At 40.0% G+C, this 26,025-nt stretch overlaps 1 protein-coding gene across 1 annotated transcript in view; it reads left to right on the top strand.

Annotated features, from left to right (window-relative positions):
* The window catches only part of ELP2 (elongator acetyltransferase complex subunit 2), a 39,249-nt gene that overhangs the window by 4,640 nt on the left and 8,584 nt on the right, over positions 1-26,025 (top strand). Inside the window, exons 3-17 of the mRNA XM_066353471.1 lie at positions 2,091-2,161; positions 5,994-6,150; positions 6,535-6,612; positions 8,570-8,634; positions 9,829-9,895; positions 10,850-10,990; positions 12,883-12,978; positions 14,627-14,727; positions 14,923-15,054; positions 18,486-18,635; positions 20,228-20,416; positions 21,822-21,891; positions 22,394-22,489; positions 22,800-22,857; positions 23,853-23,925. Coding sequence (XP_066209568.1) covers positions 2,091-2,161; positions 5,994-6,150; positions 6,535-6,612; positions 8,570-8,634; positions 9,829-9,895; positions 10,850-10,990; positions 12,883-12,978; positions 14,627-14,727; positions 14,923-15,054; positions 18,486-18,635; positions 20,228-20,416; positions 21,822-21,891; positions 22,394-22,489; positions 22,800-22,857; positions 23,853-23,925 — 1,544 coding nt within the window. The remainder of the gene's footprint in view (positions 1-2,090; positions 2,162-5,993; positions 6,151-6,534; positions 6,613-8,569; positions 8,635-9,828; positions 9,896-10,849; positions 10,991-12,882; positions 12,979-14,626; positions 14,728-14,922; positions 15,055-18,485; positions 18,636-20,227; positions 20,417-21,821; positions 21,892-22,393; positions 22,490-22,799; positions 22,858-23,852; positions 23,926-26,025) is intronic.

The raw sequence follows: 26,025 nt of genomic DNA, 5'->3' as shown, positions 1-26,025 counted from the left end.
GTAAAAACCATTAAATAGTATAGTAAGAGTGGCTGTTAGTGCAGATATTAAAACATAGTTGGCCTGACTGGGCGGTGGCGCAGTGGATAGAGCATCAGACTGGGATGTGGAAGGACCCATGTTCGAGACCCCGAGGTCGCCAGCTTGAGCGTGGGCTCATCTGGTTTGAGCAAAAGCTCACCAGCTTGGACTCAAGGTCGTTGGCTTGAGCAAGGGGTCACTCGGTCTGCTGAATGCCCGCGGTCAAGGCACATATGAGAAAGCAATCAATGAACAACTAAGGTGTCACAACGAAAAACTGCTGATTGATGCTTCTTATCTCTCTCCGTTCCTGTCTGTCTGTCCCTATCTATCCCTCTCTCTGACTCTCTCTCTGTCTCTGTAAAAAAAAAAAAACCCACACAAAAAAAGTTGTAATTTTATTAATTGTTACTAATGACGTCAAAGACTACTTGAATCTCAGTATAGGGATTCGTTATAAAATATTAATTTGGGCTTGTATATTTTTTCTTTAAAAGTGAGGTTACATAAAATGAATTGCTTATACATCACTAATCTGTAACTATTAGGATTGATTTTCTCTAAAATAAGGCTCTGCCACCAGATAATTTAGATACTCTTTCTAACCCACATATCAGGTATCTTACAGTAACTCTCAAAATCATGTAGTTAGGTAAGCTGCTTAATTTCTGTGATGCATGAAAAAATTAAATCCCAGGGTTGCAGCTGGCTGACAGCAGGGTTAGGACAGGAATCTATCACTTCTAAGTCCAGCAGTCTCCGAGCTTCCTGAACACATAGGCCAGAAGAAACAAATAACTGGAAAATTCAAAGCAAAATTATTTATTATTTCCCCCTTTTAAAAAATCTAGATTTAGGCCCTGGCCGGTTGGCTCAGCGGTAGAGCGTCGGCCTGGCGTGCGGGGGACCCGGGTTCGATTCCCGGCCAGGGCACATGGGAGAAGCGCCCATTTGCTTCTCCACTCCCACCGCCTCCTTCCTCTCTGTCTCTCTCTTCCCCTCCCGCAGCCAAGGCTCCATTGGAGCAAAGATGGCCCGGGCGCTGGGGATGGCTCCTTGGCCTCTGCCCCAGGCGCTAGAGTGGCTCTGGTCGCGGCAGAGCGATGCCCCGGAGGGGCAGAGCATCACCCCCTGGTGGGCAGAGCTTCGCCCCCGGTGGGCGTGCCGGGTGGATCCCGGTCCGGTGCATGTGGGGAGTCTGTCTGACTGTCTCTCCCGTTTCCAGCTTCAGAAAAATACAAAAAAAAAAAAAAAAATCTAGATTTACCCTGGCCAGATAGCGTGGTTTGTTACAGCATCATCCCAAAGTGCAAGGTTGTCAATTCAGTCCCGGGTCAGGGCACATACAGGAACAGCTTGATGTTCCTCTCTCTCTCTCTCTCTCTCTCTCTCTCTCTCTCTCTCCTTTCCTCTCTTGCTGAAATCAAAATAAAATGTTTTTTAAAATCTAGATTCAGGGACATTCTGCAAAGCAACTGGATGGGATGCTCATTATCACAAAAATAGGAGGGACTGGGAAACTATTCTAAATTCAAGGACAGTGAAAAAGGTTGACAACTAAATGTGTAATATGTGGTTCTTAGATTCTGAATTTTAAAAAATGTTATAAAAGACATTGGGACAATTTGGGGAAATTTTAATATGGGCTGTATATTATATAATGATACTATATAAATGTTAAAATTCTTGAATGTGATACTTGTAATGTAAGGGAATGTTCTAGTTCTTAAGAGATCCACAGTGAAGTGTTTGAAGGTCAAAGATCCTGATGTCTGCAACTTATTTTTAAGTAGTTTGTCAAAAACAAAAAGCCATCTCTGTATATAGAGTGGGGCAAAAGTAGGTTTACAGTTGTTTGTATGGAAAATATGATAATAAATAATAATACAAGAATGTGTGTCGCATACTCACAACTATAAACTGGCTTTTGCCCACCAGTACATAGAGAGCAAACTCTTAAACAAATATGGCACAATTTTAACAGTTGGTTAATCTAGGGAAAGGGTTTATGAGTTTTTCAAAATAGTTGGTATAAAATAAAAATATTTACTGAGATTTTTTTTTTTCAGCTCCTTCTACTGACTTAGTTTCTGGAGGATCTGATAATCAAGTGATTCATTGGGAAATAGAGAGTAATCAGGTGGGTAGACCTGTTTATAGATAAAAGAAATGACAGTTCTATCTACTTTTATTTTCAATATTTTCTTCATTTCTGTTGTGTTCTTCCTTTACAAAGTTGCCTAATTCTTACTTATCAGTAATCCAGATCTTGTATTGTTATACTTCACAGCCCCTGTGTGTACCCTTCCCTTAACTATTTGCTCCCAGCCTGACCAGGTGGTGGCGCAGTGGATACAGCGTCAGACTGGGACTTAGAGGACCCAGGTTCGAAACCCCAAGGTCACTAGCTTGTGCATGGGCTCATCCGGCTTGAGTGTGGGCTCACCAGCTTGAGCATGGGGTCACTGGCTTGAGCAAGGGGTCACTTGCTCTGCTGTAGCCCCCCCCAACATATGATAAAGTAATCGATGAACAACTAAGGAGCCGTGGTGAAGAACTGATGCTTCTCATCTTTCTCACTTTCTATCTGTCCCTATCTGTCCTTCTCTCTATCTCTGTCACAAAAAACATATAGATATATATAAATATATATATTTGCTTCCATATTCATGTTATCAGTCATTACTGTGAACTTCTGATTATTTTTGGAATAATTTTCAAACTGCTCTTACATGGGTTGTTTGATCTGTTTTCAGTGACAGCAAAAATTAATACTGCTGGCCCTGGCCAGTGGTTCAGTGGATAGAGTGTCAGCCCAGCATATAGACATCCTAGGTTTGATTCCTGGTCAGGGCAGCTTCTCCACATCCCTTTCCCCCTCCTCTCCCTCTTCCCTTCCCACATCCAGTGGCTCTCAATTGGTTTGAATGTGGGCCCAGGTGCTGAGGATAGCTCTACTGGAGGGCATTAGCCTCGAGTGTTAAAAAAATAGCTTGGTACTCGAGCATCGGCCTTAGACGGGGTTGCTGGGTGGATCCCGGTCAGGGTGCATGTGGGAGTCTGCCTCACTATCTCCCCTCCTCTCAGCTAAAAAAAAAAAAAATACTACTGTGTTTATAGAATAGTTGTTGCCATGTAGATACAGATTTACATAATTGTGAGTGATAGGATATGCAGTGCTGGGTATGGATGGACCTCCACTGAGGAGCACTTAGGTTGTTTCTAGTTGGAAGAAAAGATTAAAAGTGAAAAGTTGGTATGCTAGATATTTGAACATCTTCCATACAGAAGATGCGGATGAGGCAGAATGCTATTCCTGAGTCAGGAACATAGTTTGAAGGCAAAATGTCCTTGAGTAAAGTGCAAGGGCTGCTCCTGGGTAGGTGCCCTGACTGCTGTACCACAACCTTGGTGAAGTGAGTTCAGAAGAGACTTAAAGGGAGCCTCTGGGTTAGTTCTTAAAGTGGGAGGTGATTTCCTTGGAGGGAGTTTCAGTGGTGAGGATTCTTGGGAGGAGAAGTAGCATGAATAAAAGCTCAGGTGAGAAAGGAGATGACCTGCTCAGGAGTAGACAGTTTTTTTTTTTGTTTTTTTGGGGGGGATATTTTATTTATTTATTTATTCATTTTTTTTTTTTAGAGAGGAGAGAGAGGGAGAGAGAGAGAAACAGGGGGGAGGAGCTGGAAGCATCAACTCCCATATGTGCCTTGACCAGGCAAGCCCAGGGTTTTGAACCGGCAACCTCAGCATTTCCAGGTCGACGCTTTATCCACTGCACCACCACAGGTCAGGCCAGGAGTATACAGTTTTAACCAAAGCCCAAGTAAGATGTTTTTAGGGCAGGACTTTCTAATGCATTCAGAGAATTATTAGTCTCTTAATAGGTTCTTTAAGAAAAGGAATCTGTGGGCATCGAAGTTTGGAAAACACTGCATATCCTGTACTTTTAGAGAATCCAGTGCATGTGAGTGTAATGAGGGCTCTGAGAAGTTCTAATGGGCCTTATCTTTGTTTATCTTGCATTTCCTGAACTTGTTTCAAGTCTAATTTTCCTTTTCCTTTTAAATCTCTTAGCATCCCTTATAACTGAGGAATACAATTTGGGAAATGTTTCTAGATAATGCAGTATACATTCTAGATAATATGTGGGCAGTAATACTAGTGAAGCAGGAGATGATCTTCAGGGAATCTGAATACTTACTTTAAGAATTTATTACAGCCCTTGCCAGTTGGCTCAGCGGTAGAGCATCGGCCTGGCAGGCGGGGGGACCCGGGTTCGATTCCCGGCCAGGGCACATGGGAGAAGCGCCCATTTGCTTCTCCACCCCCCCCCTTCCTTTCTGTCTCTCTCTTCCCCTCCCGCAGCCAAGGCTCCATTGGAGCAAAGATGGCCCGGGCACTGGGGATGGCTCCTTGGCCTCTGCTCCAGGCACTAGAGTGGCTCTGGTTGTGGCAGAGCGACCCCCGGAGGGGCAGAGCATCGCCCCCTGGTGGGCAGAGCATCGCCCCTGGTGGGTGTGCCGGGTGGATCCTGGTCAGGTGCATGCGGGAGTCTGTCTGACTGTCTTTCCCTGTTTCCAGCTTCGGAAAAATACAAAAAAAAAAAAAATTATTACATGTTAGATATTTGGAAGTCATTGATGATTTATAAGAAGAGGAGTGTGAATATAAAAATATTAACCTTTGCTGATTTCTTTTTTTTTTTTTTTTTAATTTTTTTTTTGCATTTTTCTGAAGCTGGAAACAGGGAGAGACAGTCAGACAGACTCCCGCATGCGCCCGACTGGGATCCACCCGGCACGCCCACCAGGGGGCGATGCTCTGCCCATCCTGGGCGTCGCCATGTTGCGACCAGAGCCACTCTAGCGCCTGAGGCAGAGGCCACAGAGCCATCCCCAGCGCCCGGGCCATCTTTGCTCCAATGGAGCCTTGGCTGCGGGAGGGGAAGAGAGAGACAGAGAGGAAAGCGCGGCGAAGGGGTGGAGAAGCAAACGGGCGCTTCTCCTGTGTGCCCTGGCCGGGAATCGAACCCGGGTCCTCCGCACGCTAGGCCGACGCTCTACCACTGAGCCAACCGGCCAGGGCCAACCTTTGCTGATTTCTAAGGAGAGGAGTATGAATATCAAAAGATTAATCTGACATCTGCGTCCCAAATTAAAATAGGAAAAATGTAAAAGAAGGTATATAGGATGTACACTGCTGACAGACATTAGGGGATCAGGGAACGTGCACATCCTCCAGTACTTCCAGCCTTTTGTATGGTCATTTTCACCAATGAAATAAAAGTTGGTTTTGCATCTCATTTGCATAATCAAACAACTTTCTTTGACTTGTTTACTTTTCTGATGTTCTTGTTTGATAAAAAAACAAATGTTTTTTTTAATCGCTCCATATTCATTTTGAAATATCTTCTAATTTTTTTTATTATTTTTTTTTAATAGAGACAGAGAGTCAGACAGAGGGATGGACAGGGACAGACAGACAGGAAACGGAGAGATGAGAAGCTTCAATCATTAGTTTTTCTTTGCGCGTTGCAACACCTTAATTGTTCATTGATTGCTTTCTCATACGTGCCTTAACCGTGGGCCTTCAGCAGACTGAGTAACCCCTTGCTCGAGCCAGTGACCTTGGGCTCAAGCTGGTGAGCTTTTGCTCAAACCAAATGAGCCCTCGCTCAAGCTGGCAACCTCAGGGTCTCGAACCTGGGTCTTTTGCATCCCAGTCCAACACTCTATCCACTGTGCCACTGCCCGGTCAGGCGAAATATCTTCTAATTTTTGTGAGCAGTATATTTGCAAAGAAAAAGTGATTTTGGTAGTGACTACATAGTAATGAAAGGAATTGGGAGCTGGTGGTTAGGGGAGCAAGTAATCAAAAACGGTGGTCAGACTTCTCAAAAGTTTACATTCTCTTCAACTGTGAGGGCCTATTTTTGGGTCACACTTTTTTTGGTCATTTTGTTTCTGATTAAGCTTTTGAAAGCGATCCCTCTCTGTGGCCATGAAGGACCTGTTTATGCAGTGCATGCTGTCTACCAGAGGAGGGCATCAGATACTGCAGTACGTACACTGATAGTTTCTGCAGCTTCGGATTCCACTGTTCGAGTCTGGTCTAAAGAGGGATCAGAAGGTATGTGTAGAGACATTATAATCCAAACCAGTGAAACAGTTATTATCAGATGAAGGACAACCAGGAGAATGGGTATATCATCTTTTTAGTTTTTCAAGCAGCTTTTAAAATGTTATAGTTCTTATCTAAATGATTGTGTTCTTTGCACTTTTTCAAAATTTCTTATACCAAATGATTTGTTAATGTAAATTCCCTCTGTGCATTTTCAGATGAGAAATTTTATTCTCTGTGAGCTTGTTAAATATTGACCATTTAAATTCACCTGGTTAGTGGGGACTTGGGATTGGCTTCTCTCATCTCCCGGCTGATGTGATGACGCTACCCAACCTCGGTGGTGAGGAAGCTCAGAGTCAGTTGTTCATGGTGTTTCTTGTTATTTTTTAGTAACATGCCTTCAGATCTTGAACTTTGGAGATGGATTCATGCTGGCTCTCTGCTTATCTTTTTTGCCTAATACTGATGGTGAGTATCCTGTTAAGTTCATGTTAAAAGAACAATATACACCAAAAAGTAAAAAAAGAAACTTAAAAAGAAAAAAATTACACAAAAAGAAATAAAAGAACATATTTTTATATCTTCAGATGACTAGAACCTAAAGATTAAGGGAGGCTATTAGGAAATATGGTAGCTGTTGAAAATTTAAATGGCTTAATGTGTAATCAAGATCAATATTGCTTTTTTTTTTTTGTATTTTCTGAAGTTGGAAACCAGGAGGCAGTCAGACAAACTCCCACATGCGCCCAACTGAGATCCACCTGGCATGCCTACCAGGGGGCGATGCTCTGCCCATCTGGGGCATTGCTCTGTTGCAACCAGAGCCATTCTAGCGCCTGAGGCAGAGGCCATGGAGCCATCCTCAGTGCCCGGGCCAACTTTGCTCCAATGGAGCCTTGGCTGCGGGAGGGGAAGAGAGAGACAGAGAGGAAGGAGAGGGGGAGGGGTGGAGAAGCAGATGGGCGCTTCTCCTGTGTGCCCTGGCCAGGAATTGAACCCCGGACTCCTGCACGCCAGGCTGACGCTGTACCACTGAGCCAACCCGCCAGGGCAATATTGCTATTTATCAAATATATTGGCGATGTATGTAGATCTGATTTGGAAAAGTTTTCTAACTCTTTAGAAGGTAAAGGTCTGGGATAAGTTGAAAAAATACTGAAGATGGACCATGTGAACATTTCTTTCAAGAGAACAACCCTTTATAGCCTGCATGATGACATTTTTGCTTATGACCACTTAAAATCTCTAAACAGAAAATTTTCCCTTTTGCTATGAAACCCAGGTGTCCCTTTCTTTGATTATCCTTCACAAAGACGATGGCCAGTGTGAGCCAGTCTGTCTCTGCCTCCTCAGTAATCTGGAGAACAGGCCTGGTGGAGAGAGGTGGAGTCTGGAAGCCCCCAGCCTCTTGCCTTTTGGGGCAGGAGCTGCAACTTCATGGCTTCATGTGATGGTCCTCTTTGTGCAAGGGCTCCCTTGGTAAAGGAACTCACACATCCAGGTTTTATAACAGAATTAAATTTTTTTCCACATACACTGAGGCCAAGTGACTAGAGTTTCTTGCTCTTGTGTTTAGTAGATTTAAAGTGAGAAAATCTTAGAAAAATCCACTTAGTAGCAAGATGTTTCCTTATAAAAAGAGTTGGTCGCGGCAGAGCGACCCCCCGGAGGGGCAGAGCATCGCCCCTGGTGGGCGTGCCGGGTGGATCCCGGTCGGGTGCATGCGGGAGTCTGTCTGACTGTCTCTCCCCGTTTCCAGCTTCAGAAAAATACAAAAAAAAAAAAAAAAAAACCACACAAAAAAAAGAGTTCCTATTTTATTTTGCTGCACAACCATTAGGGCTATCTCTTAGTAATGTGAATTAGTTTTTTGTGCTATTAAAAACCAATTTTACAGTTACACATTTCATATCTTTTTAACCACGTTTAATTTCATGCTCTTTTGTTTGGTTCTCTAATTGCTTCAGCAGTTTTGTTTTACTATTGAATTCTCAAACAAAATGTAAGGCCCTCAAAGTAACAAATACCATTTCATCTTTGTGCAGTAACCACGATGCCGGGCTCATAGTAGCTCTTTTATTCATTCGGGCTAACTTTTAGTATTAGTCTTCTGACCAACAGTGAGAATCCTCCCAGCTTGCTCTTGCGCTTCTCTTTTCACTGCTCCTTCTATCATAAAATATACACTTATAATGAAGAAAAGGACTCAGTTAATCAATAGTCATTCATTGCCAAGTCACCATTTAATAGAACATTTTAGAGCGTTCACTGTATTCCTATAGACATTTATTGAGCACTTTCAATTTATTTGTTCAGTGATGTGAGAAATAAAAGTCAAAACTATTTGGAGCTTAGACTCCAGCATAGGTGATAATTGTAACATATGATGGAATACTTAACAGTGAAGCCTCTTTTTCCCCCCCAGTGCCAATATTAGCATGTGGCGATGACGACTGCAAAATCCATTTATTTGTTCAACAAAATGATCAGGTAATTAATGATCTTTATTAAGAGAATGGCATTAGCTTTTGCTGAATTACATTTCTTAGTACAGGCTATTTCCAGATTATAATCTTTTAGGAATGTTCTCATTTAAACCAAAATAATCCAATAGGATCTTTCTATAAGTGTCTGCTGGATGGTTTCCCACTCTGAACACCAAGCAGCTGCTGCCTTGACTACCAGGTCCAGAGTTTTTAGAGGGAAACAGGTTGTTAGATTGAGGAGGGAAAGAAGGAAGAGACTGTGGAAGATTTTTTCTTTAAAATTTTTATTTTTTATTTATTTTTTATTTTTATTTTTTTTGTATTTTTCTAAAGCTGGAAACGGGGAGACAGTCAGACAGACTCCCGCATGCGCCAGACCGGGATCCACCCGGCACGCCCACCAGGGGCCACGCTCTGCCCACCAGGGGGCGGTGCTCCGCCCCTCCGGGGCATCGCTCTGCTGCAACCAGAGCCACTCTAGTGCCTGGGGCAGAGGCCAAGGAGCCATCCCCAGCGCCCGGGCCATCTTTGCTCCAATGGAGCCTTGGCTGCGGGAGGGGAAGAGAGAGACAGAGAGGAAGGAGTGGGGGGGGGGGGCCCGTGGAGAAGCAAACGGGCGCTTCTCCTATGTGCCCTGGCCGGGAATTGAATCCGGGTCCCCCGCACGCCAGGCCGAGCCAACCGGCCAGGGACTCTTTAAAATTTTTAAATGAAGCATATACCTACAGTCAGAACACTCCCTGGGTAGTGTTTATTTGTTCTTCTGAACCTTTTGTACACTTTAAGTGATTAAATTAGGGGAGGAAGTTTCTAGAAAGGGGGTTGGTTAACTTGTTCATTTATTTAATAATGGAGATACTGTACTTCCTTCTTTGCATTCTGTAAGTTAGTTTAAAATGGTTGTGAATGTCCAAATACCCAGCTTTTGTCTTACATCATAGCATATATTACTGTATTTTATAAATATTTAAAATATTTGAAGTCTACAGATATTATATTTTCTACTCAGCATTGCTCAGCTAGATGATTTTGGTCATTATGAGATTTTTTCATGTGAGACCTCTGTCTTATGTCTAATCAGATGGTGTTCCTTGTTAAAAAGAAAAAAGATGTAGTAGCACTGGCTGAGACCAAATGAAATCAGTGATATGAAAATACTAACTTCTTACACCAAGCCCGATGATTTTTATCTTACTAGTTTAAGAAAGTGCTTTTTCTCCGTGGACATGAGGATTGGATAAGAGGCGTGGAGTGGGCAGTCTTTGGTCAGTATGAAATATGAAATTTTGCTCAAGTACATGTATTGGGAACAAGCATGTGTAAATTCTGGGAAAGCAGCCTCCTGTGTTTTAATTAAACTTTTTTTTTTTTTTCTGTATTTTTCCGAAGCCGGAAACGGGGAGAGACAGTCAGACAGACTCCCGCATGCGCCCGACTGGGATCCACCCGGCACGCCCACCAGGGGGCGACGCTCTGCCCCTCCGGGGCGTTGCTCTGTTGCGACCAGAGCCACTCTAGTGCCTGGGGCAGAGGCCAAGGAGCCATCCCCATCCCTGCTCCAGTAGAGCCCTGGCTGCGGGAGGGAAAGAGAGAGACAGAGAAGAAGGAGAGGGGGAGGGGTGGAGAAGCAGATGGGTGCCTCTCCTGTGTGCCCTGGCCGGGAATCGAACCTGGGACTTCTGCACGCCAGGCCGACGCTCCACCACTGAGCCAACCGGCCAGGGGCAAACATTTTTTTTTTTTTTTGCATGTAATGTTTTTCTATTGTCCCAATTAGAAAAGAGAATACTTATCCCTTTCATGGACTATTATTTGGGGTGGTAGAAGATGAAACAAGCTGATGTTTGGAATAGGACACAAACACACACCCACATACACAAAAGAGGGCATGAGCTGACTATTCCACATGCAGACATTCTTGAAAAGTTTTTTGTAAATCTTAGTATACTATATTTAAGAATACTACATGCTACAACTTTATATATATATATATGTTGTATGTATATGTATATACTGAGTGAATATATTGGCATTAGCATTGTGTTTATATATATATCAATGTTAGCAAAACTAATAAGGTCAAATGAATGAAGGGTAAGGAAGCAAAGTCTTAATTTTTTCAGGAAATCTAGAAATGTGCCTACTGTAGAGGAGAAAGTCATTTACCTAAATTTAAGAATATAATGCTTTTAACATAATAAATTTTGTTTTTTAATTAGGTAGAGATCTTTTCCTAGCAAGCTGTTCACAAGATTGCCTGATACGTGTATGGAAGCTGTATATGAAATCAACATCGTTAGAGACTCAGGATGATGATAATATAAGACTGAAGGAAAATACTTTTACTATAGAAGATGAAAGTAAGGAATAATGAAAGTATTTGTTTCAGTAATACTTATATCTCCTAGCTGATACCTTTATGTTTCACTATATGTGTGTGTGTGTGTGTGTGTGTGTGTGTGTGTGTGTGTGTGTAAAGGTTAGTTTTTCAAAAGTGTCAGAGCCCTACCTAAAGCTTGATACTGTGCATTTTTTCTTTTTTTCTTTTAATAGAATGATGAGTCATTTTTCATATATGAAGCTTCTTTTTCTTCTAAATCATGTTAGTGAGATTTAAAAATATTGTTAAAAGTATTTTTTAATGTTGTCTCAACAAATTAATTTGTATAATGTTACTAAATTTGTAATTAAGCACAGGAAGATCTAATGAGATAATGTGAATTATCTATACCTTTGTTGGAAGATATTCTACAAGACAAACTAAACCACTACATTTGAGGAGTATATATAATTCTGATTTTCACCTGCATGGGGTATTGATCCTGTTGAAATATCGTAATTGAAGAAATTATTTTTGTTATGTTTGTCTTTTGAAGAAGATATTTTTCCGTGTGTATATATATTGTGAAGTTAGTTTTCAGCAGCTTTGTTCCCCCAGGAATTCTCTTCTTTGTTATTACTCTCCTTGGTCATAAAGCTTTTTTTTTTTTTTTTTTTTTTTTTACAGATAGAGGGATAGACAGGGACAGACAGACAGGAATGGAGAGATGAGAAACATCAATCATTAGTTTTTCGTTGCACATTGCAACACCTTAATTGTTCATTGATTGCTTTCTCATACCTGCCTTGACCACGGGCCTTCAGTAGACCGAGTAACCCCTTGCTTGAGCCAGTGACCTTGGGCTCAAGCTGGTGAGCTTTTTGCTCAAACTAGATGAGCCCTCGCTCAAGCTGGCGACCTCGGGGTTTCGGACCTGGGTTTTCCGCATTCCAGTCTGATGCTCTATCCCCTGCGCCACTGCCCGGTCAGGCGGTCATAAAGCTTTTAAAAGTTGAGATTTTGGTAACGGTTTAATGGAGTGGAAACAAAGAAATACTATAACCAGCATATTATGAGTAGCTATTCCCAAACTTGAATTTTTTTGTGATTTTTGTTGTTAAGTGAGATGCGGGAAGGCAGGGAGAGACAGACGGACACCTGCGTGTGCCCTGACCGGGATCCATCTGGCAAGCTCTCTACAAGACGATGCTCTGCCCATCTCGGGCTGCTGCTCTGTTGTTCTGCAACTGAGCTATTTTAGCTCCTGAGGTGAGGCCATGGAGCCATCCTCAGTGCCTGGGGCCAACTTATTCGAATCATTCAAGCCATGGCTGTGGGAGGAGAAGAAAGAGAGAGAGAATAGGGAGGGGTAGAGAAGCAAATGGTCGCTTCTTCTATATCTCCTGACTGGGAATCGAACCCTGGACTTCCACACACTGGGCCAATGCTCTACCACTGAGCCAACTGGCCCGGGCCTTTTTGTGATATTTTTATTAACTATTTTATTTGAGAGATAACAATACTGATTTGACATCATTTACTTCTGCATTTAGTTTTTTAAAAATGGTATAATAATACTGTGCTAATGAAGGAGGTTGGCATGTGTGTTTTTGCTTTTAAAATGTAGTACTATAACAGTAGCTATCCGGAAGATATTAAAAATAGAGAATATTCTTTAATATTTACTTATGACCAGGTAGAGACAATGATAGAGAAGAATTTACCTATATTTAGAATGTTTTTCCTTCTGTAATTTTGAACAGTGGGTGGGTCAAGTTAATGAAGTTTAGAGTGCATGTTCTTTTTGTTGACTCTAATAAATCATGTTTAGTTCTGGATTTTTTTCTAGACAAATGTATTACTGAATTGGTTATGAAAATGTTCTTTTTAGAAGAGTTTTGAGGAAATAGTACTTTATGGCTTTTGTTACAGGTATTAAAATAGCATTTGCAGTTACTCTGGAGACGGTGCTGGCTGGTCACGAAAACTGGGTCAATGCAGTTCATTGGCAGCCTTCATTTTACAAAGGTAGGAAGAAAAATGTACACATATCCTTCATCTCAGTTAAATCTCACAGATTTTTCAGCTGACCAAATAAAGTGGAGGATATCTTTTTCTTTTTTTTTAAGCGAGCAAGAAAGAGGAAGACAGAGAGACAGGAAGGAAGAGAGATGAGAAGCATCAACTCGTAGTTGTAGTACTTTATTATTTGTTTTATTATTTGTTTATTGATTGCTTTTCATACATGCCTTGACCAGGGAGCTCCAGCCAAGCCAGTGACCATGAGATTATATCTGTGATCCCACTCTCAAGCCAGTGATGCTGCGCTCAAGTTGTTGAGCCTGTGCTCAAGCCAGATGAGCCTGCGCTTAAGCCAGTGACCTCAGGGCTTGAACCTGGGACCTCAGCGTCCCAGCTCAACACTTTATCCACTGCATTACCACTGGTCAGGCAAGTGGAGGTTGTTTTTGAGTCTGATTAGAAATCTCAACTGTAAGACATTTTCAAGTTGACAAAGTGTAATGCTACACTCTTGTTCTGCTGGACACTCATTTCCATTGAGAATTGTACTCCTGAGTAGGAAAGGGATGCTTCCTGCCAAGATCCTGGAACCACCTCAGCCCTATTAACTTGGTCTCTGAAAAGTTTTGGACTAGTCTTTATGGGTCTTAAGAGAAACTGACTTTCAGGCAAACTGCACTGGATCCTTGACCCTTAGCAATATGAAGCTGGTAATACTGACACACATAATTTATCAAAAAATAAGGCTCCCTCTCTTCCTTTTGTCCTTAACCTCTGTTTATGGAATGGTGGTTGTGTGCCCGTTCCAGCTGGTGCTGGGGTGTGGAGCTGAGGAAGGCACAGCCTCATGTTCTGTCCCACAGCCCCTCTCGCAAGGCAGAAATAGAGAGGATCAATAGTCAGTGTTAGGTAACCACCACTCAGCTTTTATTATATTACGCTGTATTTGCTGTAGTGCAAAAAAATTCAGATATTTTAGATATTGAGGACCGCTGTGTATTCTTTTCTGAACTCTTGTCCCTCTATCCTTCCTGAGAGGCAACTGCAGTCCTGAATTCAGGGCATTTGCATTCCCATGCATGTTTTTATACTGTAACTTTGTACTACTTATGTAGCCGTAAACAATAGTTTTACAGCTACGAAACTTGGTATCAGTGTATTTAGCCTCTTACAACATGCCTTTGTAACTAAGCATGCTAAATATTTGGAGATGTAGCCATGTTGATTTATCTAGCTCTAGTGTGTTAATTTTTAAAGTTTTTATTTATTGATTTTAGAGAGAGGAGAGAGAAAGGCGGGGGGGGGGGGGCGAGAAGTATCAGCTTGTAGTTGCTTCTCATATGTGCCTTGACCAAGCAAGCCTGGGCTTTTGAACCAGTGACCTCAGGATTCCAGATCAATGTTTTACTCACTGTGCCACCACAGGTCAGATTCTGGTTTATTTTTATTTTGTTTATTAGTTAGTTTAATATTTCATTGTCTAAATATACCACAACTTGTTTACCTGTTCCACCAGTGGAAATTTGTGTTGTTTTCCAGAATTTTGCTATTGCATTGTAAAATGAACATTTTTGTGGTGTCCTTGTTTTTTTTCTGGTAATCTTCAAACATAATGCCTGTTGAAAACCTAAAGAAATTAGTTTACATTTTTTAGATGGTGTTCTACAGCAGCCAATGAGATTGTTGTCTGCTTCAATGGATAAAACCATGATTCTCTGGGCTCCAGATGAAGAGTCAGGAGTTTGGCTAGAACAGGTAAAAATGTGAATATTTAAGGAATAGAAAATTGGGTTTAGAAACTGAATATTTAATTCCCAAGTCTATTCATAGAGCTTTAAATGTTCACTCTTTGTATATATTATATAAGTGAGGACACAATCTCGAAATCAATGGTGTGTGTTGTGAGAAATGTGGACTATTGGTTACAAATTGTTTTCTGTTATTACATAGGTTCGAGTAGGTGAAGTAGGTGGAAATACTCTGGGATTTTATGATTGCCAGTTCAATGAAGATGGCTCTATGATCATCGCTCACGCTTTCCACGGAGCATTGCACCTTTGGAAACAGAGTGCAGCTAACCCAGTAAGAAAAGAACTGTTAAATAAAGTGTTTCTGATTAGAAGAGTGAATGCTAACTGAAACCCAGGTTAATAGTGTTTTACATAAAACAGTCTACAGAACCATAGTAGAGGCATTTAACTTCAAGTGACATCACTTCTTTTTGTAAACATTATTTTGTAGTTTACTAGGTAAGAACCTCATGCTTTTCTAAGAAGAGTATTCATTTCTCTGGCATTGTTGAAGTATTGAAAAATGAGCACATGCATAAATTTTCTACATAAGTGAACTTTATATAAATTTTAAGTTCTCCCTTTAAGCTATATAATTTTTTTATGGGAGTTTTATCTAAAATGTACAACTTCCCTGTCTTAAAGAAGGTAACATAGTTTGATATTTTCTTTTTGAATGGCTAAGTACCCCATAGATAGTTACTGAATAAATAACTGAAAGAAGGTATTCTGAGTACCTGTTATTTTGTGTTGGAATATGTTGATGCTCTCAGAGGTTGTTAATATGTATTATTCGGCATGGCCCACCAAATATTGGACTCTTTTAGCTTTTTATAATTTTTGGTCTCTTCTTAAAGAGAGGTAATCTTTCTCTCATTATATTCAACAGTATTCCATCTCTTACTTTCAAATTCGCTTCTTATCTACTGCTTGGGTTTGGGGAAATAAAATAGTAGAAACATAGTTGCTAAGAGCACAGGCCTTGGAGATAGACATCCTGAGTTTAGATTCTGCCCCAGTGCTCACTTACCAACTGTGTGTCCTTGAGGACATTACCTAAGCTCTGTCTCAAGTTCCTCCTTTGTAAAATGAGGATAGTAATAGCACCTACTCATAAGATTTTTATGATCCTTAAATGAGTTAATATTTGTACAGTATTGAGAAATAGGGCTTGGCATATACTGGATACTATATAAATGTATTTCAGTAAAATACAGTGAAATATGGGTGTTTTATTAGCAGATTCTGCATGTGCATCTCTGATGGCTTCTTTTATAAATAAAAATTATGGATTTGCATAACCTTTAATTTGTGGGCTTTGTAATAGGTGTGTTACCTATGAGGATTTAATATCTTCATACGTAGGGTGACTTACTCTTTCCCTTCTGTCTTCTGTTTGTAATTGATTTTCATGATTGTTTGGACTATTAAGAGGGAATCACCAGCTATAACACTTTGTGTTTGGGGGGATAAATTTAATTTCATTCTTAACTCAGAGCTCCTTTGAGCCATATTTCAGATGGTCTTTGAAAGCCTTCATAGAAAAAAGCATCAAATGAGTAAGGAGAAACTCAAACCAGACAACAGAATTTTACTGTACTTATTCTTATAATTTGGCTTCAAATTTATAATATACTTACAAGTACTGAGGATGAGTTTTTAAATTGACTATTTTTTAGAGCAATTTTAGGTTTAAAGAAAACTTAAGCAGAGAGCATGCAAGGTTTTCATATACCTTTGTGTCCCTAGCCCACACACACAGCCTTCTGCACTGGCAACATCCCAAACCAGAGAGGCACATTTGTTACAATCAAGAGTGATTTTTATTTTATTTATTTATTTATACAATTTTATTTATTGATTCTAGAGTGAGAGGGGAAGTGGGTGAGAAAGAGAGAGAGAGAGAGAGAGAAACATTGATCTGTTTTTTGTATGTGTGCTGACCTGGGATCGAACCAGCAGCCTTCTGAGTATTGAGATGATGCTCTAACCAGCTGAGCTACCTAACCAGGGCAAGAGTGATTTTTAAAAGCAAATATTGCGGCCCTGGCCGGTTGGCTCACTGGTAGAGCATCGGCCTGGCGTGCAGAAGTCCCGGGTTCGATTCCCGGCCAGGGCACACAGGAGAAGCACCCATCTGCTTCTCCACCCCTCCCCCTCTCCTTCCTCTCTGTCTCTCTCTTCCCCTCCCGCAGCCGAGGCTCCATTGGAGCAAAGATGGCCCGGGCGCTGGGGATGGCTCCTTGGCCTCTGCCCCAGGCGCTAGAGTGGCTCTGGTCGCCCCCCCCCCCCAGGGGCAGAGCATCGCCCCCTGGTGGGTGTGCCGGGTGGATCCCGGTCGGGCGCATGTGGGAGTCTGTCTGTCTCTCCCCATTTCCAGCTTCAGAAAAATACAAAAAAAAAAAAAAAAAAAGAAAAAAAAAGAAAAGCAAATATTGCCCTTCCACTTATAGAGTGGAATACTACTAATAATCCAAAAGTGCTGCCCTGTGTTCAGAACTTTTTGAAACCTCCCATTAGTGCTAACTTTAGAATCTGTTTTTCTGTCACAGAGGACATTAATCACATTTCTTTGCCATAGCGTTTTTATTTTTTTGACCAGAAAATAATTCAGCTTAGCTTAATTACTGACCCCATCATAAGACTTGACTTTGAATGACCTTTTAGTTACTAACAACAATTTAATTTTTCTTCTAAGACAAGTTTTGCCACCACTTGAGTTAAAGCAGGCATATGACATTTTCTGTATTTCATTGTTACTGTTTATTTACATGATGGCCAGTGCAGGCTCCCTCAGCAATGGACCAACTAGATTTGATTCACCTTCTGTCTTATACATCTGCTTTGTCTTCTCTTTTTATAGATGCAATTAAATTTTTAAAAATTTTTTTCTGCAGTGAGAAACTAAGGTGCCACAAAGAAGAATTGATGCTTCTCATCTCTTTCCCTTCTGGTCTTTCTGTCCTTATCTGTCTCTCTCTCGGTCTCTCTCTGCCTCTGTCACACACACACACAAAATTCTGTCAATTTAATAGCGGGAAAGAGGGTAGGGGTAGGGAGAGAGAGAGAGCAAGAAGCATCAACTCTCTGTTTCCCTTTGTTGTTCCCTTTAGTTGTGCACTCACTGATTGCTTCTCATATGTACCCTGACCTGGGTTCTAACCCATGACCTCAGTGTACTGGGGTGACATTTTATTCACTGAGCCGCCTGGCCAGGGCCTCTGTGTTTTCTTTTACTTAGTAAAGGAAGCCATTGAGGCACACACTCAGAATCTACTAACTCATTTTACATAGTACTCTTCTAATTTAGTTTAAATAATAGTCATATAATACCTAGCATGTGCTGGTATTGTCCTATGTGTTTTACACATATAAAGTCATTTAATCTTCATAATGATTCTATGAATTAGGTAATTTTACAGAAGAGTTAATTTAGGCACAGAAAGGTTCAATAGTATCTGTTTTCTAGGAGGCATTCATTAAATAATGGAGAGGAATTTCCCAAAGTTACAGCTTTAAGGGACACAGGACATATTTGAATGTTTAAGTTCTAATATGCTTTACTGGAAAACAGATTCTATTATTTTAAAATTCCATCTTGTTTACTTGCCTTTTCTTCTTGCTTGGGGGCTCAGTCTTTCCCATTGTAGGACCTGAGGGCTGAAGGCATTATCAGTCTTTATTTTGTTGGGTGGTGATGTGTCATGAGCACTTTCATTACAGAGAGAGTGGACTCCAGAGATTGTCATTTCAGGACACTTTGATGGTGTCCAAGACCTAATGTGGGATCCAGAAGGAGAATTTATCATTACTGTTGGGACTGACCAGACAACTCGACTTTTTGCTCCATGGAATAGAAAAGACAAATCACAGGTAAAATATTGTCCTACTCTACTGATCAACTTTACAGAAACATCCATGGCATATGAAAATTGGAGCAATATCATTACCCGTTAGGGAAATGGATATTTTAAAACCATGACAAAATGTCACTACATATGCTCTAGAATGGCTGAAGTAAAAAATACTGACAGTAACAAGTGACAACTAGAACTTTCATATGTTGCTAGTGGAAATGTAAAAAGATACCAGCACTCTGGAACACAGTTTATTTTCTTAAAAACTTAAACATACATGTACTCGTTACAGTTCAAGTAATTCAAATGTATTTACTTTAGTTCCACACAAAAGTTGTGTTATGCCTTTTAATTCGTTAGGAAGCACTACTAAGTCTGCTGTAAGAGGTGATTTCTAAAGTCAAGAGTGTCAGGTAATAATGTTTGAGGGTTGTTTTTATTCAGGACATTTTCCAGTCTTGGCCCTGAGCTAAAAAAAATCTAAATAAAACTTTACCACTGGTAAGCCATTGAGCTGTGCTCTGCCATGGAGAAAGCTTGACTCCAATCTCTGATAAAAATTCATGGACTCTGACTGGGTCAGTCAACGGGTGCTAATGAAATTTGCCACTGACGTTATTGCTTCAGTAGAATGTGGGAGAGTCAGATTAATAGAGTTGAGGATACAGTCCTCAGTGGAGTAGTGTTATAGTCAGTGAAAAACCCGGCAAATGATTTGGAGTGGTTTTCTGTTGCTTTTGGTGATTTGTTACCGGTACAGCTCAGTTGTTTATTCATGATCCACTTTAAAAAAATCAATAAATTGGACTTAACAAAAATGTAAAATTTTGCTCTTTGAAAGACATCATCAGAAAAATGAGAAGACAAATCACAAACTGGGAGAAAGTATTTACAAATCAGAAAAGAATTTATATCCAAAATATATATAAAACTTTTCTGAACTCAATAAATAATAGGGAAGAAAATAATGCAGTAAAAAAAATGGGCAAAAAATTTAAACAGATATTTCTCCAAAGAAGACATCTGACTGGAAAAGAAGAATAGGAAAAGGATTCTTGTTAGTCATTAGGAAAATGCAAGTTAAAGCTATAGTAAGACACACCTGTTGGGATGATGAAAGTTCAAAGACTGACTAGACAAAGTAAGTGTTAATGAGGGAGTGGGCAACTGGAACTCTCATATACTACTGATAAATGTATAACTGCTTTGGAAATACTTAGGCAGTTTCTTAAATGTTTAAATATGCATCTACTATGTCATACAGCCATTCTTCTATAGGTATTATTTACCAAAGAAATAGAAGCTTGTATCCATACATAGACCAGTACATGAATGTTCGTGACTGCTTTTATAGTAAAAGACAACTGGAAACAATCCAAATGTCTTATCAGTAGGAGAGTGGATCAAGCAGTGGTATATCAGCACAAGGAAATACTCAGCAATAAAAAGCATTGGACATTCATAACCACAACAGCATGGATGAATCTGCCCCAAGGCCATAGCTCAGTGGCATAATAATTGATTTTTGTGTCTGATATTTTGCTCGTTGAAAAGAATTCAGTTTTTGCAACACATGATTATTTTTGTTTATCCTATTTTAACACCTAGGTGACTTGGCATGAAATTGCACGCCCTCAGATACATGGATATGACCTGAAATGTTTGGCAATGATTAATCGATTTCAGTTTGTATCTGGAGCAGATGAAAAAGTTCTTCGAGTATTCTCTGCACCTCGGAATTTTGTGGAAAATTTTTGTGCCATTACAGGCCAACCACTGAATCATGTGCTTTGTAATGTGAGTATCCCTCTAAATATTTTAACTAAATCTAGTCCCATAATTTTAAATGTAAAAAAAATTTGCTTAAGGCTATAAATGGAGTATATGAGTAGACAGACTTTATTGGCTTGACAAACTTTTGTGTACACTGTGGCATGCAGTAATTTAAATATTTAATATTATATTAAAACCAGAAATTTTGTAACAAATTAATCAAAGCGCTAAAAAATTGGTGTTAAATAGCCTGACCAGGCAGTGGCACAGTGGGTAGAACATCAGACTGTGATGCGAAGGACCCAGGTTCGAGACCCTGAGGTTGCCAGCTTGAGCGTGGGCTCATCTGGTTTGAGCAAAGCTCACCAGCTTGGACCCAAGGTCGCTGGCTTGAGCAAGGGGTTACTCAGTCTGCTGTAGCCCCACAGTCAAGGCACATATGAGAAAGCAATCAGTGAACAAACAACTAAGGTGTCGCAATGAAAAAGTGATGATTGATGCTTCTCATCTCTCTCTGTTCCTGTCTGTCCCCATCTGTCCCTCTCTCTGACTCTGTCTCTGTAAAAAAAAAAAAAAAAAAAAAAAAAATTGGTGTTAAATTAAGGCATGAATACTATGTATTATTACTGTCCTGATTTTGATGGTTAGCATATACTATACAGTAGTTTTATATGAGATAATTTGATTGATATAAATTGAAGAGTTTAAGCAGATTATAGGCATTTCATAATAGCAGTGGTTGCTGTTTTGATTTATATACATGATTGTTTATAAAGAACACATAGAAGTACCTTAAATATAGAACTGTAGGTATGTGGTTAGCCATTCTGCTTTTTTTTTTAATGTTTATTTTACTGATTTTAGAGGGAGAAGAAGGGAGAGAGAGGAACATCAATTCATTCTTGTATGTGCCCTGACCAGGGATCAAACTGGCAATCTTTATTATAGGTATTTAAAATGGCACTCTGTAAAAATTTAAAATATTTGAGTATTTATATATGTTTAATGAAAATACTATGATGCCTTTCTGGGAAACATCTGTGTTTGCATGAGCATCATTAGGAATGTGCCTTTTCGACTCTAGGAAGTATAGCTCCGGGCCTTCCATTTCCAGCGCATTCTTTGCTAGAAGCCAGCCCAGTGCATTTCCTATTGGACCCTGAACCCCATTAGGGTGTGATGAGCTCATCATGTATGAGAGGATGCCCAACTTTCTGGATTGGGTGGAGGATGGAATTTAGCTGGAACCTGTCTGTTGGTGTGTGATTCCTTAGCTTTCATTCGTTAGTTCAGGAAATGGAAGAGTGGGCACATAGCCACACATAGGCGACCTTTAAACTGATTCTCAGCATTTAGGAGCATGACGTGTTTATAGTGCCTGAGGGAACAGTAACTTAGTTTTTAAAATATTTATCACTTTTTATTCCAGCAAGACAGTGATCTTCCAGAAGGAGCTACTGTTCCTGCTTTGGGATTATCAAATAAAGCTGTCTTTCAGGGTAAGCCTTTAGCCTCCAAAATTGTTGAACTTATAGTGGTGCATAAACCAAATTACATACTTATATAACATATACTTAATTACAGCTGATATTTTTTAAAAATCAAGACACACATATATCTGTCACATATTTTGTGATAAGTACTCTGTACACATGCAGACCATGCAGCAGGTGCAGCTTCCGCACAACGAGCCGTGGACACTACAACCACGGGTGCTAACGTGGTAACCTGAGGGATGCTCCAAGGTTTGAAAGTTTGGGAAATGTTAAGTCAAAGAAAAAGGAAGGAATACTTATGGAATTGACTGGTGCTTCTAGGAGCATATTTGGAAAATACTGGAGTAGCAGAAATACCCTTGGCTTTGGAATCATGAGGATATGGCTTTGAATTACATTACTGAGGTGCCACTGCTTTCTAACTGGTGACCTGAATATTGGAACGTGTATAGGAGACATTAAGATGGTGACTACATTCACGATTTATGTATTTCTTTTCATCTAGGAGATATTGCTTCTCAGCCTTCTGATGAAAAAGAGCTGTTAACTAGTACAGGTTTTGAGTATCACCAGGTGGCTTTTCAACCCTCTGTACTTACTGGTAAGAAATGACAAAAAGATGACTTGAAGGAATCATTAATACTCATATTTGTCACTGCTGACCTATATGAGTGCTTTATTGATTTTTTTTAGAAAGAGGAGAGAGAGAATGGAGGGGGGACGGGAAGCATCAGCTCATTATAGTTGCTTCTTGCATGTGCCTTGACTGGGCAAGCCAGGGGTGTGGAACCAGTGACCTCAGCATTGTAGGTCGATGCTTCATCCACTGTGCCCACAGGTCAGACTAGCATGTACTTTCTTATTCACATGGAAATTGAAAGAATAATTGCAGTGCTATAAATGTATTTTAGAACCTCCCACTGAGGATCAGCTTCTGCAGAATACTTTGTGGCCTGAAGTTCAAAAACTGTAAGTTAAACTGTTAGCAGTTTAGTCTGATTCTGTCATAGCTTGTGATGCCCCCACAACTTCATTTTCTCCTTTGCTTTCTACTTTTCTACATTTTCTTCCCTGTTCTAAAGATGTTTTAGTGGCTTTCGTAAGGAGTGAGGATCAAAGTTATTACTATGTCTTATATTTACTAGGTTTGTTTTATTGGTCTTAATTTTTAAAGTAGAGAAGCATGACATTATATTTTTCCCTTTTTTTTTTTTTGTAAGTGAGATGCGCCCCAACCGGGATCCACCTGGCAGCCCCCATCTGGGGCTGATGCTCGAATCAGCTGAGCTATCCTCAGTGCCGGGGGCTGATGTTTGAACCAGTTGAGCTATCCTCAGTGCCCAGGGCCACACTTGAACTAATCGAGCCACTGGCTGCGAGAGGGGAAGAAAAAGAAAAGAGTAACATCAACCTTTCTAGCTAACATACAGTTCTTTCAGAGAGCATTAAATTTGTTTATGCAAACATTTGGAGGGCACTCTATCTAATGGTTTCTCAAGGGGTAGAGAAGCAGATGGTTGCTTGTCACGTGTGACCTGACTGGGATTCGAACCTGGGACAACCGCACGCTGGGCCGACAATCTACCCACTGAGCCAATTGGCCAGGGCCATATTTTTTCTTTTTTCAAAAAGTCTTTTAAGATTTCTTATTCTGTTTATTTTTCCTCCTTATGTGGTTCCCTGTCAAAACCTTTCCATGGTTTATTGTTTATTGTACTGGCTGGCTGGGGTGAAAATTTGTATTTTAATTGTTTGAATAAGTTGTATTACTTAGAGGAAGCTGCCATTTTCCTCCAGTCTCTGTTTTTTTTTCCTCCAAATGTTTGCGTAAACAAATTTAATGCTCTCTGAAGGAACTGTATGTTGGCTAGAGGGGTTGATGTTACTCTTTTCACATTTAAAAATTTTGCAGTGTGGATATTTACAAGTACAGGGCTCATGCATTTTCTCATTTTAAATTTTAGATATGGACATGGTTACGAATTATTTTGTGTTGCTTGTAACAATTCAAAGACTCTGCTTGCCTCAGCTTGTAAGGTAGGGAATTTTACTTTTTTATTCTACTTGGACACAGGTTATTTAAGTCGTTAGGCTCCTGCAGGTTTGGTAGTAATTTAGTCAGAATTTTGTGAACGGCCACTGGTGTCTGCTTTTTCTGAATCTTGCTTTCTCAATCTCTTTTACTTTCTGTTTTATCAAAAGCTTGCAGTTGTATATTAAATCTGTTTCAGCTGCACATTTTTATTCCTGAATACGTGATTTTAACTGATTTATGCCCCGACTCAAAAATTAATGAGGCCTAACAATATGCATTTTAAATAATTGGAGTCCTGGCGAAACGGGAATGAGGAGGTGAAACTCAGAGGGCACTCTAGCTAATGGTTTCTCAAGGACAGTCACTGGGTGTGGACTGAAGTGAGTCTCTCCAGGTGAGGCAGGGTGGTGAGCTCAGCTAATCACCAGCATGTGGTACTATAGAAGAGTGCATTGCAAACATGTGCCTGAGAGACTGACCTTGAACTCACTATTCAGTATTTATCCATATGCTGCGGAGTGAAATAATCTTTCTGGAGGATTGTTGGTAGGGTCTGAGACCCACATATTTCTCTAAAGTTTATTTCCTTGTTTTAAGCATGGTGATGAGAGCTGCCAGGTTGGACGGTCCACTGTCCCTGCTTTTGCTGTGGCTTCTTGCCACTGACCTGTATTGAAAGGCATCGTAAGAGACATTGCTCTGCTCTCCTGCTCCACTCCCCTTGTTTGTCCTCACTGCGAGATGGTGCTAAAGCACACTTCCTCCTGTTACCGGGGCCTGTGGGAAGAACAGGGCTTAGTAGCAGCAATAGCTGTGCTTCTGTTGAGCAGCTAATTTGTTTTTAGCTTTGGGCACTGTTAATCACATGATTGAGTATTTTTACTTTTTCAAGTTGGCCAGTTGTAGCAGGCATGTCCAACTTTTTGTTTTGTTAAATTTATGTACTTTTTCTATGTGTTTTATATTTTAATAGTCAGTGGGAAAGAGATATGGGGACAGTGTGGCTTGGGAAGTTTAAATCGGAATGTTTGTGTAAACTCACCTGCTCAGTAGAAGGAGCCACAGAAACTCCTGATGGTTTATCCTCCTGACACCAACCTCAGTGGAGCTGGGTTTCTTGAACAGAAGATGCCAGCCAACATTTTGTTTTAACTGGTAAAGCAAGTGATTAGATGCATCTTTATTTTAAACTAATGTTTTTAATAGCTTTATTTAGATGTCATTTGTGTTTCATAACTTGCACTTTGAAGGCGAGTATACCTAAGAATGGAATTGCTTGATGATATGGTAGATGTATATTGAAATATTTAAGAAACTTCTGAAGTATTTTCCAAAGTGATTGTACCATTTTACAAGCCCACCAGCAGTGTATTAGAGTTTTAGTTGCTCCACACCCTCACTAGCACTTGTTATGGTCAATAGTTAACAATTCTGATAGGTGTATAATATTTCATTGTGGTTCTAATTTGCATTTCCCTAATGACTAATGATGTTGATTATTTGATCATGTGCTAATGTTCTATTTATGTATCTTTTTTGATGAAACATTCAAATCTCTTGTCTTTTTTTATATTGGATTGTTTTCTTATTACTGAATTTGGAAAGTGTTTTTTATATACACTACCACCTCTCAGATATATACTATATAGATTATTACTCCCTGTGGCTTTTGTTTCATTTTCCTAAGAGTATTTTTCAAAGAGCAGAAATTGTACAGTTTAGTAAAGTCTAACTTACCACTTTATTTCCATATTTGTGTTTTAATACACCTCTTTGGTGCAATAAATTTTCTTCTAAACATTGTTCTTGAGCCATTCTACAAATTTCTAATATGTTATATTTTCATTTTCATTTCATTAAAAATACTTTCTATATTCCTTTGATTTTTGACTTTGACTTATAGTTTATTTTGAAATGTATTATTTAGTTTCCATATGCCAAGTGTTTCCCATTTGTCTTTGTTACTGATTTCTAATTTCATTTCAATGTGGTCAGAGAAAAACTATGATGTGAATCTTTTAAAATTTAATCTTGGTAAGTTTCCATGTTCACTTTGAAAAGAATGGATTCTATTTCTGTTGGGTGGAGTGTCCTGAAAATAT

Source organism: Saccopteryx leptura, chromosome 11 (assembly GCF_036850995.1).
Source record: "Saccopteryx leptura isolate mSacLep1 chromosome 11, mSacLep1_pri_phased_curated, whole genome shotgun sequence".
NCBI lineage: Eukaryota > Metazoa > Chordata > Mammalia > Chiroptera > Emballonuridae > Saccopteryx > Saccopteryx leptura.
Note: the sequence above shows the minus strand (reverse complement) of the source record. Positions and strands in the feature narration are given on the sequence as shown.